Source organism: Crocodylus siamensis, chromosome 1 (assembly GCF_052110815.1).
Source record: "Crocodylus siamensis isolate JL-2025a chromosome 1, ASM5211081v1, whole genome shotgun sequence".
NCBI classification, from domain to species: Eukaryota; Metazoa; Chordata; order Crocodylia; family Crocodylidae; genus Crocodylus; species Crocodylus siamensis.
Window position 1 is genome coordinate 399,109,287 of NC_143395.1, and position 13,469 is coordinate 399,122,755.

Consider the following 13,469-nt stretch of genomic DNA (forward strand, 5'->3'; position numbering starts at 1 on the left):
CCTGTGGGGGTGTGTTTGGGGTGATGTGTGTGTACCCCCACCCCTGGAGGGGTGTCTGTGCACCCCTGGGGTGTAGGTTTCTGTGTGTGTGGTGGGGGTATGTGTGTATGCCCCTGGCCCCAGGGTGTGGGGTGTGCGCACCCCCAGCCCTGCAGAGCGTGTGTCCCTGGGGTGTGGATTTGTGCGTGTGGTGGGGGACGGGTGGGCGCGTGGGCCCCTGGCCCCCCAGTGTGGTGTATATTTGGGGTGGTGTGTGTGCACCCCCGGCCCTGAGGTGTGTGTGTGTGTGTGTGTGTATCACTGGGGTGGACGGTATGTGTGTGCCCCTGGCCCTAGGGTGGGGGGGTGCGCACCCCCGGCCCTGCGGTGTGCGTGTGTTCGCGCTGCGCTGGGATACGGGGCGGGAAGGGCTGGCACCGCCCCTTGCATCCCGCCCGGCCGCATCCCTCCCTCCCGCCGACCGCGCTGCACTGTGGGCGGACGGACATGGCCGCCTCCTGCCCGCCGTCCCTCGCCTGAGCCGCCTCCCTCCCCGCCCGCCCGCCCGGCATGGAGAAGAGCTCCAGCTGCGAGAGCCTCGGCCCCGCGGCGGCTGCGGCGCGGCGGCCCAGCGCCGACTCGCTGTCCAGGTAGGTGCCGCCCGCCTCCGGGGTGTCGCGGGCCTGGGGCAGGGTCGGGGGTCGAGGGTGGGTGACTGGACACTTCCCTGGCGCGGGAGGGAGCCCAAAGTGAAGGGCCCAGGTGCAGCCCTTCACTGCCTTGCCTTCATCTTCGCAACCTGCTTGGCACAAAGGAGAGGACCTCGGATAGGGAAAGGATTTTGGCAGCTGCTCCACATTTCGTGCGGGGTTTGGCCAACGCGTGGAAGGCGGCACCAATTCCTCAGCTTTGTGCGGCCGTGGCAGACGGCCATCGGTGGCGGTTTGCGCTCGCTGAGGTTTGCAGAAATATTTTTGCTGGTGAAACTCCGGCCGGAGCGCGCGTCGTTTCGGCGATGTGATATGGTGAAGATGGTGTCTGACCTCCGGCCTTCCAGCATTGGCTAACTTCTCCATGTTCGAGGTCGCCACCTTGGCAGTGCTCTTTTAGCAGGGATTGTGCACGCATTTCCCTTGGTGCTTAAAGCAGGTGCACTGACGATGCAGAAATCCCATCCCCCGGCATCTTCCCGACGCGATGCCTGTGCAGTGCATTAGCCGGCTTGGGACCTTTTAGATCCGCCACAGTGACCCGCGGAGAGAGGACAGGCGCCTACTGGAGCGACGTAGACCAGCGCTAAAGGGGAAAGGGACGCTTTTCCAGAGGGTTTCACGGGGGAGAATCGGGGCGAGGTGACATGTTGGGTAGCCAGGTCATAGCTGTATGGGTCTAGAAGAAAAGGCAATCAGGACTCGTAGAGATGGTATCTTTTATTAGACCAATAAGATTTTTGGTCTGCAAAAAAAATTATTTAATTGCAAGCTTTCCGGTACAAACACCCTTCATCAGGCATTGCAGAAAGATTGTAAAAGTTCTCCTGGGAAATGCTAAGGAATGCTAGTCTGTGTCAAGGTTAACTAGCGCTAGTGATCAGTCACTAGCCCTTTCCATTCATTTGGCATCTTTTCCATTGAAAATATTAATTTAAACAGCTCCCACAGTATACTGATCACCCTCTTAATAGGCACCAGTCAGACCTGCCACTAGAGGGCTGATGAGGAAGGCAGGGCAAGGGGCAGCATGCCTGCCCTGCTCGTCAATTCTCTAGCTACAGTATAGGCGAGGAAGGAGGGGGTAAGGCCATTGGCGATGCATAGGTGTGTGCAGGTGATGTATGCAGGTGCATGTGCAGCCCCTGAGATTGGCCGTGCACCCCATGGAAGCACCAGCTGTGAAACTGGAAGTGCCGGCAGAAGTGCATGTACCGTTTTGCCGCTGGTGGTTCCGGGCTTGGCGATCAGCCTCTGGGGACCACCCCCCTGTTGGTGGTCTGGTGCCCCCCGCCAGACTCAGGGGACACCAGTTGCCTGTAGGTAAGGCCCCCCCCATACTGTTTTAATTGCTGCTCCTACCCCTTGCTGCCCCAGATCCCTTCTCTACCCTGTGATCAGCCTCTTTACTCTTGGATTGCCTCTTCACCCTCAGATCATTGAACAGCTACTCTAATCAGCTAGAGAGCAGTGGCGGCTGTTGCAGTGGGGAGGGGTTTTCCTTCCCTTCCCTTCCTGCTACCAAGTTTCCTACAGCCTGTGCTGCCCCATGCTCCCTGATCCATCCCTGCTGGGCTGCACAAATGCCTGGCAATTCTTTACCTCCTCCCCTACCTCTCCTTCAGTTGTACTGCCTGGTGGGGGCTGGATCTAAGTGAGCGGGGGCAGTGTGGTTTGCAGGGACCCCAGGAGCAGGCGGGGGGGGTACCCCCCACTGACACCTCTGCTACTCAGGCTGATTGGGGCAGCAGGACAGTGATCTGGGGGATGGAGGAGCTGATGAGGGGCAGAGCAGTTGTGGCAGGGGAGTGATCATGGGGTGGGGAGGGCAATTGATTGGGTAGGGGGAGCAGCAGACTGGTGGCTCCTCCCCCCTTTTCCCCTACCCACTCCATCTTCCCTCCTGCAATCCTGCCTCTCTCTCCTGACTTCCCTACCTCCATCCATTTTCCCTCCCTCTACCCCATCCCCACCCACCTGTTTACTAGGCTCTTCCCAGCTGTCAGTCATCATGCAATGCCTCCTGGGATACTGGAGGACTAAAAATGGTTTAATCTTAGGTGAACTCTCAATAAGTTAACTCAAGATGGGTAGCACAGCTCAAAGATAATCCTCACCCAAAGTGGCATAATATTAAGATGCATTTGTTAATGAGCTTTAATGTGTGATCATTCAAGTTTTAAGTGCTCTTAGTATGATCTTAATTGTAATGTGTAATCTCAGTTATTGGTCTTTTCAAATGAAGTGGATCAACTGTGCTGGACTGTGTCCTTGCACAGATGATCTGTTTTATTGGGTGAAATGCATGTTGCCCATTGTCCTTGCATGTTGAAGCTGTGGGGCAACGGGTGTCATGTTCTGTGGGGCCTGATGGACCCAGACCTGCTTGTCCCAAGAATTCCAGCACAGGATCAGGTCCCTCAAACCCTGACTTTCTTCACTTACTGAGATGTGCCCAGGAGATCCTGGGGGCACATCTGCATAAGTGGGGAGAATAGACAGGCACTCTGAGGGGCTTGAGGGCCCTGATTCTGTCTTGGGCTTCCTGGGGTATGCAGGATCAGGCCCCTTAAACTCCCAGACCATCTGCCCAGGGTGGCTGGAGAATGTGGGTGGCTCTGGGCTGCCTGCACTCTTGCACCATAAAGCAAACAGACATCTGCTACTAAATAGTAGCACAACTTCATACCACCTTAATCACAGTCACTATTTGTGGTGCAACAATGGTTGTGGACATCTGTTTGTTTAAGTCTTGGTGGTGCCATAAAGACGACATCCGTTTCCACCCATAGATACTTACTGACAGCAGGAGTAGTAAAACTTGGGGATCTTGGGTCTCATTTCAGGCTGTGGAAGGGAGCATGCTCCAGAGGATATAAACTCTTTTGTCCCAATCCTTTTGCTTACCCATCTATGACTCTTTCTCTTTACACTCTCCCTACCTAGGTAGTCCTAGTCTCCTTAGCTCTGGCTTCTCATCCTTGACTGTTCCTTTGGTGTTCAGTTGTTACTCTGTTTTCATATTTCCCATACTCACTGGTTTCCAGAGCTCCATCCCTGACATCTCACTTCAGTCTCTTTGCCCAACTACCTTTAGTTGCCTTGGCCTCCTCATCCATCTCAGTCTGTCCCTTCCACAGAGTTACTGACTCCCAGCTCCATTTTCCCTTCTCCCCTCCATGCCAGCCTCTATTCCAGGTTTATTCCCCTTCTTCTCCTTAGTGCTTTGTCACAGTCTACCCCCACCTTGTCCTTTCCTGCAGGTCTGACTCATCACTGCTTGCAAATCAGGCAGCCTGGGCCCAGCTGTGTCATTCAGAGTATAGGAGAAATAGGATCCTCACTTCAGGTGCCAAGGCTCACAGCCTGCAGTTGCTAGAAAGGTTCTCAACCTTTCTAGACTCAATTGACCTCTCTTTAGACTCAAGGCAACCCTTGGAAGATGCCAGCTCTTAGCTTTCATTCACACAAAAAATCAGAATGTTTTTGACACTGTGAATTCACATTGGAAAGCTCTTGGTTTATCTTGTGAATCATTTATAGGTGTTTGCACACCTAACAGTACCAATATGGAACACCATCCCATAGCACCCTTTAAATATGGATGTTTTACACCCTTGGAGCTGAGGAAATATAGCTCATGCGCTCAGCAGAGGCAGATTTTGGTAGCTGTATTCCTGCAGATTCTGTCTGTATTGGGCATGCTCCAGGCTGGGTGCATCTACTCGTGTGATAAGGCTCTTTTTTTAACGCGCATTAAATTTAGTACCTCCAGGGTGAAGTACTAAAGAAATGCACATTAGGTTGTCTTAATGTACATTAATGAATGCGTACTGTTTTTAAGGCACGCTTAATATGCAGTAGTAGCCTATTTTACTGCATGTTAGCATAATTGCATGTTTTTTATGTGACGTTTTAATGTGCATTAAATAGGCGACACATTAAAGTGCATATGTAGATGTGCTCACTGAGTTGGAGCAAGACTTTCTTTACAATTACAGCTCTTAGCACAGTGACTGTTAACCAAGGGGATGCAACATCCTGGGGTACTGTGAAATCTTTCTAAGGGTGCTAGATTTCCAAGCGTGTTTGGGGCCTGGAGACACAGGCAGGTGCTTGGTTGGTTTTGAAAATCTCTTCTAATGTCTATTTGTGCCTGAATAATTTTAAATATATGGCTATAATTGTCTAGATTATTTTTTCAAATTTTGATGGGATTTTTTTTTAAAAGAAAACAGCCAGGTACAATAGAACCTAGTGTTTTTCAAGCTACTAAAGATGCACCTGACAAAGAAAGTAAATTGTGAAACAACAAATCTCACTTCTCGCAGTGCTTCTCTGAAGTAAACATTTGGAATCTTCTTATTTTTTTCTCATTTGTCCTGTCTAAATGGGGTTGTTATTGTGGATCCCGGCTCTCAATGGACTTTGGTCATATGTATCTTCTTTTTCCAACTCCTTTTCTCTTGCGTCCCTCTCCACTATATCTCTCCATCTCATCTTCGGTCTTCCTCTTCCCCTTTTCCCTGATGGTGTCATTCTGGCAACTTCTTTTCCCACATATTCTTCCAGACTCCTTTGAACATGTCCATACCGTGCCATTCTTCTCTTTTGTACTTTCTTAAATGCCTCCACTACCTTTATTGATCCTCTGATGCAAGTACAGTATTCCTCACTTGAATCCATCTTTGTCACTTGCACTTCCATCAAAGAAATCTTACCTCTGTCACATTCAGTCTTTTTTCTTCAGGGGCCATGTCTCCACTCCTTATGATGTGTTGGAGGCACACATGCTTTTCCCTTCAGCTTCACTGTGTGTGGGAGGATGTCGCATAATGTTTCTGTCACCAGTTTCCATTTTCTCCACCCAATTGTTATTCGATGGTCCAGCTCTTTATCTAACTCTGTATTCCACTCAACGGTTGACCCCAGATATTTGAATCTGTCAACTTTTTAAAACATATTTTTCATTGATTTTCACATTTCCAACATCAGGAACCTCCAGGGAAATCACAGTGCATATATTCCATTTTGGGTCAACTAATCTTCATTCCTCTTCCCCACTAGCACTTCTCTCCAATGGTCTAGTCCAGCTTGCACTTCCTCTAGACTCTCAGTGTAAATGACAACATCATCTTCAAACATCATAGTCTAGGGTGGTGTCTTTCTTACTGGTTCAGTAAACACATCCGTCATGACTGCAAACAGGAACAGACTCAAAGCTGACCCATGATGTACTCCCACCTTCACTCCAAAACTCTTTGTCTCTCCTGAAATCTTCCTCACTCTTGTTGTACATTTCCGATGCATGGTCTTCATGGTTCTACCACATTTTTATGGCATCTCTTTAACTCTTAGGCATGTCTATATTTTTTTCTCTGGGTACGTGATCAGAGGTTTTTTCCAGGTCAATAAGAATGAAATGGATATCTTTGCAACCTTCCCTGTATTTCTCCATCATCTGTCTTGTTGCAAAAACCAGATCCATGGTAGTTTCCCCCAGCACAAATTTGTACTGACCATCCAGCGACCATTGAAGTCCTTAACCGATTCTCCACCACTCTTTCCCATGCTTTCCAAGTGTGAGATGTCCACTTGACTCCCTAATAGTTGCCACAATCCTGGACATCATCTTTCTGCTTGAATACTGGCATCAACACATTCCCTTTCCATTCATTTGGCATCTTTTCCATTGAAAATATCAATTTAAACAGCTCCCACAGTATATTGATTCTTTCTTCCCCCAAGACTGCAAACTTCCACTGTTATATTATCAGGTCCTGTTACTTTTCCATTCTTCATTTTCTTCAGTGCTCTTTTCACCTCCATTCTGCATATGTCAGTCACCATACCTTCGTTTTCTGTGGCACTTGCTCGCAAACTTCTTGGGTTTTCTTTGTTCATTAAATCTTCTGAATATTTCTTCCACGTGTCTTTAATCTTTTCTTCATTTGTCAACAGTCTCCCAGATTCGTCTTTGCTTATTCTCACATACATCGCATCCCTTGTCAATCTCTATCTTCTTTTAGCAATCCTGTACACTTCCTTCTGGCCCGCTTGCGTTTCTAGCCTTTGCCACAAATTGCCCATTGCAGCGTTTTTGGCCTTAACAAAGGTCCTCGTTGCCCTCTTCCTCCCCGTTTTGTATGCTTCAAAGTCCAGAGGGTCCCCTGTATCTTTCCATTTCCTACATTTCTCCTTCTTCTCCGTTACCATTTCCTGGACCTCCTCATTCCACCACCACGTTTCCTTCCCAACAGGCATCTTTCCAGATGACATTCCACAGAGTGGCTTTCCTGATTTTATCCATTGCCTCTGGCTCCCAGCTTTCAGGGACTTCTATTTCTTCAACCTGTATTTCTTCCTACATTCTTGCTCTGAAGGCCTCTTGTGTTTCATTGTCCTGCTGCAGCCTCCATCACTTAATTTTCTGAACTGTTTGATATTTAGTATGCTTCGCTCCTTTTATCGTCATGGCCATGACAGTAGCCATTCTACGTTGCATGGTAACGTCTTGTCCTGGCATTACCTTGCAGTCTTTCACCTCTTTCTGATCCCATTTCCTCACTAGCAAGTAATCCACCTGAGTTTCTTTACTTCCGCTCTTGTACATGATCATATGTTCTTCTCATTTCAAACACGTTCTTCCAGAAATCACAAGATTGAAAGATACTGCAAAGTCTACTAAACTGTGAAAGAACAGAAATCTTACTTCTCACAGTGGTTCCCTGAAGTAAACATTTTGAATAAATCTCCATATTTGGTTTTTGTCCTTAATGCAAGAGCCTAACTGTTCGTAAGGGGAGTGAGGAATGACAGTCATGTATGAACTCCCATGGAGTACTTGCAGAACTGGGTTTCATGCCAGTGGCAACCCTTACTGCAGTATTTCATTTTCTCTAGCTATGTAGTCCCAGTATTTTCTTTTCTAGTTCTTCTGAGAGAACTTTACATTTTTATCCTTGGCATTTTGATAGTTTTGCTTGAAATGTCAAGCAGGATGGTTTACATTCAGTCTATTTAAAAAAATCTGAGTCTTTCTGTAAATTAATTTTATTATGGAAAGCCTTTGGGGTGCAATTAAAAATGGTGGACTACTACCGAGCACAGGGGGCAAGCTTTCTTGCTCACTGAAGCATCCAGTTTGTTTTAATGATATATTTGACTTATAAACATACATGGCCTTCAGTACCTTAGAGTCTCCAGTTAAATTGTTTCTTACAGCAATTCTGATTTTAGGAGAATTACCAGATGACTTAAAAACCAAATTTTTGAACTTGGTGTGGTCATTTTGCTTTAACAAAAGTCGTACCTAACATGCAAAGACGGGGTATCCAAGGAGTGACAGTCATCTAGAAAGCAGGTTCTTAACTAAGCAGATGACATGAACACAGTCCACTGTTAGATTTTTAAAAAGACCTTTGTCCCACTGAGAAGCAACGGTCTATTTAGATACTCAAACATCTGTCTATTACATGAGCCTGTTTATCAATTCATGTTTCCTGTGTGAAGTTATGGAGGCAATTATATGTAAATGAAGAGATAGCATTCATGTTTGAGTCTTGTACGAAAAAAATCCAACACGTAAGAATAAATATGGGTCTAAGTAACAGTTGTCTAGAGCAGGGGTGTCTAGCTTGTGGCATGCTTCACAAGTAGCTTGGCCGTCTGTGTGTATGGCTGGCAGCAGACTGGCGGGAACAGGCAACACGTGGGTAGGGAGCAGAAAGCAGAGCATGTGGTCGGGCAGGAGCAGGGGATTAGAGTGGCACTCATGGAAGGTGCAGGGCTAATTTGTGGCACGCTTGCCAAAAAGGTTGGCCCATCGTGGTCTAGAGAGAGAGTTCTTACGCTACAAGATTTTGTTTGCAGGGACAAGCAAGTAATGTGGGAAGTGGAAGTCGGGGTAAGGCACCACAACCATTTTCCCTTCTTTTTTTTTACACTTTCGTACGAAAATAGTTATGTTGTTTGTCCTTACAGTTATGTGGATAACTTCAGAAATGAGTTTAAAATTAATGCACTGGAACCTACCTGAAGCAGTAGATCTGAAAAATGTGAACTGCCTCATTCATCTCTGTAAAGGTTTTGTGAATGGCTGACATGATTAAAGATGACAGTTGAGGAATTCTTCCCTGAGGATTAGACTAATGGGAAGGAGCTGGGTTTGTAATCCCTTTGCTGAGGAAGGGCTCACTAAAGCCAGGTTACTACCAGACATGAAAAATCCATTTGCTAAGTGTTTTTTGTGATCAATTTATAGTTTGAACATGAAGATGTTTGTTGGTTTTGGTGCTCACTAAAACACAAATATCCATTGCTTCTTTCTGTGCTATTTGCATACGATTCTTTACATGCATGAATCAGGATTTCATAAGATTTTAAAAACAAATTTAGACTGCCTGAATTTTAACAAGCTACTTTTGCCTCTGAGAAAATCTGCTGTGCCTACAACCAATTAGCAACTCAAGACAGTCTCATTAATCAGTCATGTTAATACAGGAAAAATAAGTTATTACACAACTGAAACTGAGCTATATTATATATGCAGTTCTTTTGGGTATGTTGATAAGGTAGCATGGACTACAGAGTCGTCTCGTGATTAATTTGTAGAGTACGGAAAATTCATTATGGAGAATGAGGAGCCTGAGAGGGAGCTGTGAAAACAGCCTAGAAGGAGTTTGTCAGTTTGGAAAATTTAGGAACCAGTGATGGAGAGAAACTGTAATCTTCCATGAATCCAGCAGCTGTCTTTAATAGCAGTCTGAAACGATTGGGGGTCATCTCCCACTTTCAGGTGAGGAACCTTCCAAACATCTGAGTGTCTGAGGTCCTGTTTCTTGGATGTTCATCTTCTCTTGTGTCTATGTGGATCCTTTCAGTCCATGTAACTTTTTTTTAACTACTATATGGTAACTATCTCCAAGGAGATGTATTTTTAGAAAGTGTGAAAAAATCCAGTTAATCCTCACCCATTTCTTTAGTTCTTGTATTTTTCTTAAACCAGAGTTGCTTTAGGGCAGGGACAGGCAATTATTTTAGCTAGAGAGCCACTTAATGAATTTTGATGAGCTGTTAAAGGCTGCACAGGTAGCCCTGCCCCTTGACAGGTGCCCTGCCCTGTGGTTGCCATTTTTGGACTGGAAGTTCTGCCCCTAACCCCTGACTTAAGTCCCTCCTCTTGTCTTGGAAGTACTCTTTTTAGGGGGGGTTGCCATCTTGAAACTGGAAAAAAACCCATCATATACTAAAATCAAACATCTGCTGTAACATATTTTAATTTTATTTAAAAAATACTTTGCCCTGATTTTATGTGCACTTGTGATCGCTTCTCGGCCTCTTGAAGGCTCAGATCGAAAACATTTACTATTCAATCTGTTCTTATCAGTTTAATATCTAGAGGCTATTACATAACAGCTCAAAGTACAGTCTTATTCTTGTATATTGTGTGGGGGGGTAAGGAGGTGTGTGGTTGGGGAGGGGGGATGGTGGATAGGGTGTGGGGGGTGTAGAGGGGTGTGGGGTATGTGGTTGGGGTGGGGGTTTGTGGGAGGGTTTAGGTGTGTGTATGAGTATGCTGGGGTAGGGGTATGGGGACTGTGGGATCATGTGGGTGCTTGGGGGTATGGTGGGGGATGGGGTGTGTGGGAGGATGTCAGTGTGTGGGTATGGTGGGGGTGTGGGAGTGTGTGTGGGGGTGGTGGGAAGGTGTGGCTGTGTGTGTGGGGGGGGGGGTGTTGGGGGGCAGTCCTCAGCTTCCCCAGAGTGAGTGAGTCCCTGGATCCATATGTGGTGGCAACAAGTGGGACCAGCCCTGCCTGGCTCCATAGTGCTCAGCTCCCCACGCCTTCACCACAGTACCTGGCTGCTGGTGGTGGCAGTGTCTGGGGCCAGCCCCACCCTGCCCTGTAACATGCTGCTGTGGCCCAAGCCCGTGGCTGCACATGGCAGTATGTAGGGCCAGCCCCATAGATCACGGCTCCCCGCTCTCACAGCCCCCGTCCCCCCAGCGAGAGTCCCTGGGTCCGGCCTGGGGGACCCTCACTGGCATTGCCAGGCTTGCAGGCAGGGAGGCTGGGGACAGCCCCGGGGCGGCTGGGCATGAGCCTCAGCCAGACGGAGCCTTTTTGTATCTAGCGCCCCTTGGCTCAGGGCTGGGCCGGGTCAGGCCAGGCTGGGTTTGGGGCATGGTTAGTTGGTGAAAAGAGCCGCACTTCCTGAATAGAGGCACCGGCTTGGGAGGGTAGGGGGGTGGGCAGAAAGGGCCAGGGCTCATGGAGGGGTCCTGGGGTTCAGATGGAATCGCGTGGTGGGGCCAAATGCAGCCCATGGGCTCTATTTTGCCTGCCCCTGATTTAGCGGCTGCAGTCACAACACTGTATGTGGGATTTTCAGAAATGCCTATAGATGTGGGGAGGCTGCTCTGACGTGCTGTAATTACAGAGCATCAGAGCAGACTCAGTTAATTGCCCCCTCAACAGACTCAATTAATTGAGTCTGCTGGAGCATGCTAATTAGCACTGTAGCAGCTTCCACTTCTCATGTGTCAGTGTCCCTGTGGTTCAAAGTGGTGGCGGGGGCACTTTAGCTAAAGCTCATTTGAGCACCTGTGCGGCCATTTTGAAGTGCAGGGACTCTGATGCACAAGATGCTGTGGGTGCTTGGATGAGGGTGGCTCTTGGAGCCGTTTTAATTAAAGTGTCTCTCTCCCCACCCCTGGTGCACGTGTAAAAATGCCCCAGGTGCATAACTGCTTTTGGGCCCTTGAGTATAAGTAAGGTGGGGGGAGGGCGGTACAGAGTTACATTGGCAGAGACATGAAGTATTTCACCCGAGTTTTCACAGTGAGAGAGGAAGCTTAGATTCGAGTGCAGGCCCCCAACCTAGTCTGGTGCCCTGCATTAAGCACTAGCAAGAACATGCTGCTTTCTCTAAAAATGGATACCGATGGTTTATTTGTTTGATAGCTTTTAACAACAGATTATTTACAATAATTACCCTCAAAGTAACGGTTGATATTTTGTCCTGTTTATGCTTCAAAATTGCCTGTTTTAATTTCAAAATAATAATTTCCCCCCTTTATATTATTATCCCCCCTCATTATTATACTTCTTTAGTTATACTAACAACTGTTTCTTTTTCTCCATTTATATTCTGTTGTTATATTCTCCATTTATAGTCTGCGGTACCCAGTAAACCGCCAAAGGCGTAGTCTCTATGGTCTCTCGAGACCGATGATTACCAATGGTGATTCTGTTGTTGTCTTAGCACTTTTTTGTGCTTTGTGGGTTCATTTATAGCTGCTGTACAAAGATGTGAATTGATTTTTTAAAACTAAGAAAGAACCAAATATATTCTTTCAGACCACTCAGCAGGATCGATAACCTTCTAGCTTCTCCTTCATGACCCTCTTCCTGATGAGCTGCTCTGCTGCTATTGCTCATTCAGTGCTTACTGTGCATCTGGGGCTGAAAGAGGAAACGTAATACATGCCCCCAAAAAACTTAAGTTGTAGAAGAGTTTTTTTAGGCAACAGAAAAAAGAAGGTAGCTGGAACTAGTACAAGTTAGCGGTGGGGCAGAAATGTTTGAGGTCACTCTGGTCAAGCTTCTCACAAGCGTTGCAGTTTTGAAGAAGGGTTGGAGAGAAGATAGCCTCTTAGCTATGAGGAGATGGTAGTGGCCATTGAAGAAGTGGCCATTGAAAAAAGCATAAAGAAAAAAGGAGGTGGCAAATAGCAAGAAGCTGGTTTGGAGGGTGATTTAGGGAATGTAGAGAGAAATGAAATGACAAACTTGGAACATTGTCCTTCATTATTAGTTGTGCCTTTAAGTTATTAGAAATGACAAGTGGATGTCTTTAACTGCACTGACTATCATTACATTTCTTCAGCAGCTGATGTGAAGAAAAAGCAATGAAAATAGCAAAAAGAATCATTGGGATTTTCTCATGTATTTTTTTTTTCCCCGAGCATCTGTAGCATCCTCTGCCAGTCAGTTTTCTCTCTCAGTAATTATCCAGTTGAGAGGCAGGGCTTTCTCATCTTTTTCTCTTTTCTTTTACACTTTATGATTTTTTTTCCTATTGCTTTACAAACTCCCTCCAATCTTTTCTCTCAGAAAGGTTAGTCATTTTTTAATTTATATCCCCAGAGTTTGTAAATAACGTTTTTGAAGGGATAATCTAGTCATTTTATTGTCTGTGTACTACAAATGCCACAGTTTCACATATTTGTCAGTAGTATCCACAGATTATTAGTGAGAAAAATACATTTTCACTCTTTTTTTATACTCACATGAGGCCTGTACAGCCAAGGGAGCTGGACTGGGACCTATGAACAGAATAATGATTTCCCAGGTGATACTGAGCACTTGATATGAAGCTAGTAGGATTGCACAGATGGAGCAGGACCTTATTAGAGGTGACCTAGAGGACAGAAACAGCTTTGCTTCAGTCTTTGAACTGCAGGTTGAGTTACCATGGCTGACCGTTCATTTTTTTTTTTTTTTTAGAAGGTGTCTTGCTGCTTGTTTCAGAAACAATTGCAGAACCTCCTGATTTCACTTTAACAACATGTCTCTTCAGAACAGGATGTAGCTTAATATTCCTTAAGCTGTATCCTTATGTCTAAAAATGAGATTCAGTCACAACAGTTTTTCAAGGAGCCGAATCCCCTTGTATGTCTCTCTTTGTGAGCATGCTACGACTCCATGGTAACTATGTTAGTACGAGACAAACACTGCCAAGTTTCCACAGCAACGTCGGTGCAGCTTCTGGTGT

At 46.4% G+C, this 13,469-nt stretch overlaps 1 protein-coding gene across 1 annotated transcript in view; it reads left to right on the forward strand.

Annotated features, from left to right (window-relative positions):
* Positions 1-473: 473 nt before the first annotated feature.
* The window catches only part of MTMR2 (myotubularin related protein 2), an 87,378-nt gene continuing 74,382 nt past the window's right edge, over positions 474-13,469 (forward strand). The window contains exon 1 of the mRNA XM_090030308.1: positions 474-629. Coding sequence (XP_089886434.1) covers positions 550-629 — 80 coding nt within the window. The 5' untranslated portion in view covers positions 474-549. The remainder of the gene's footprint in view (positions 630-13,469) is intronic.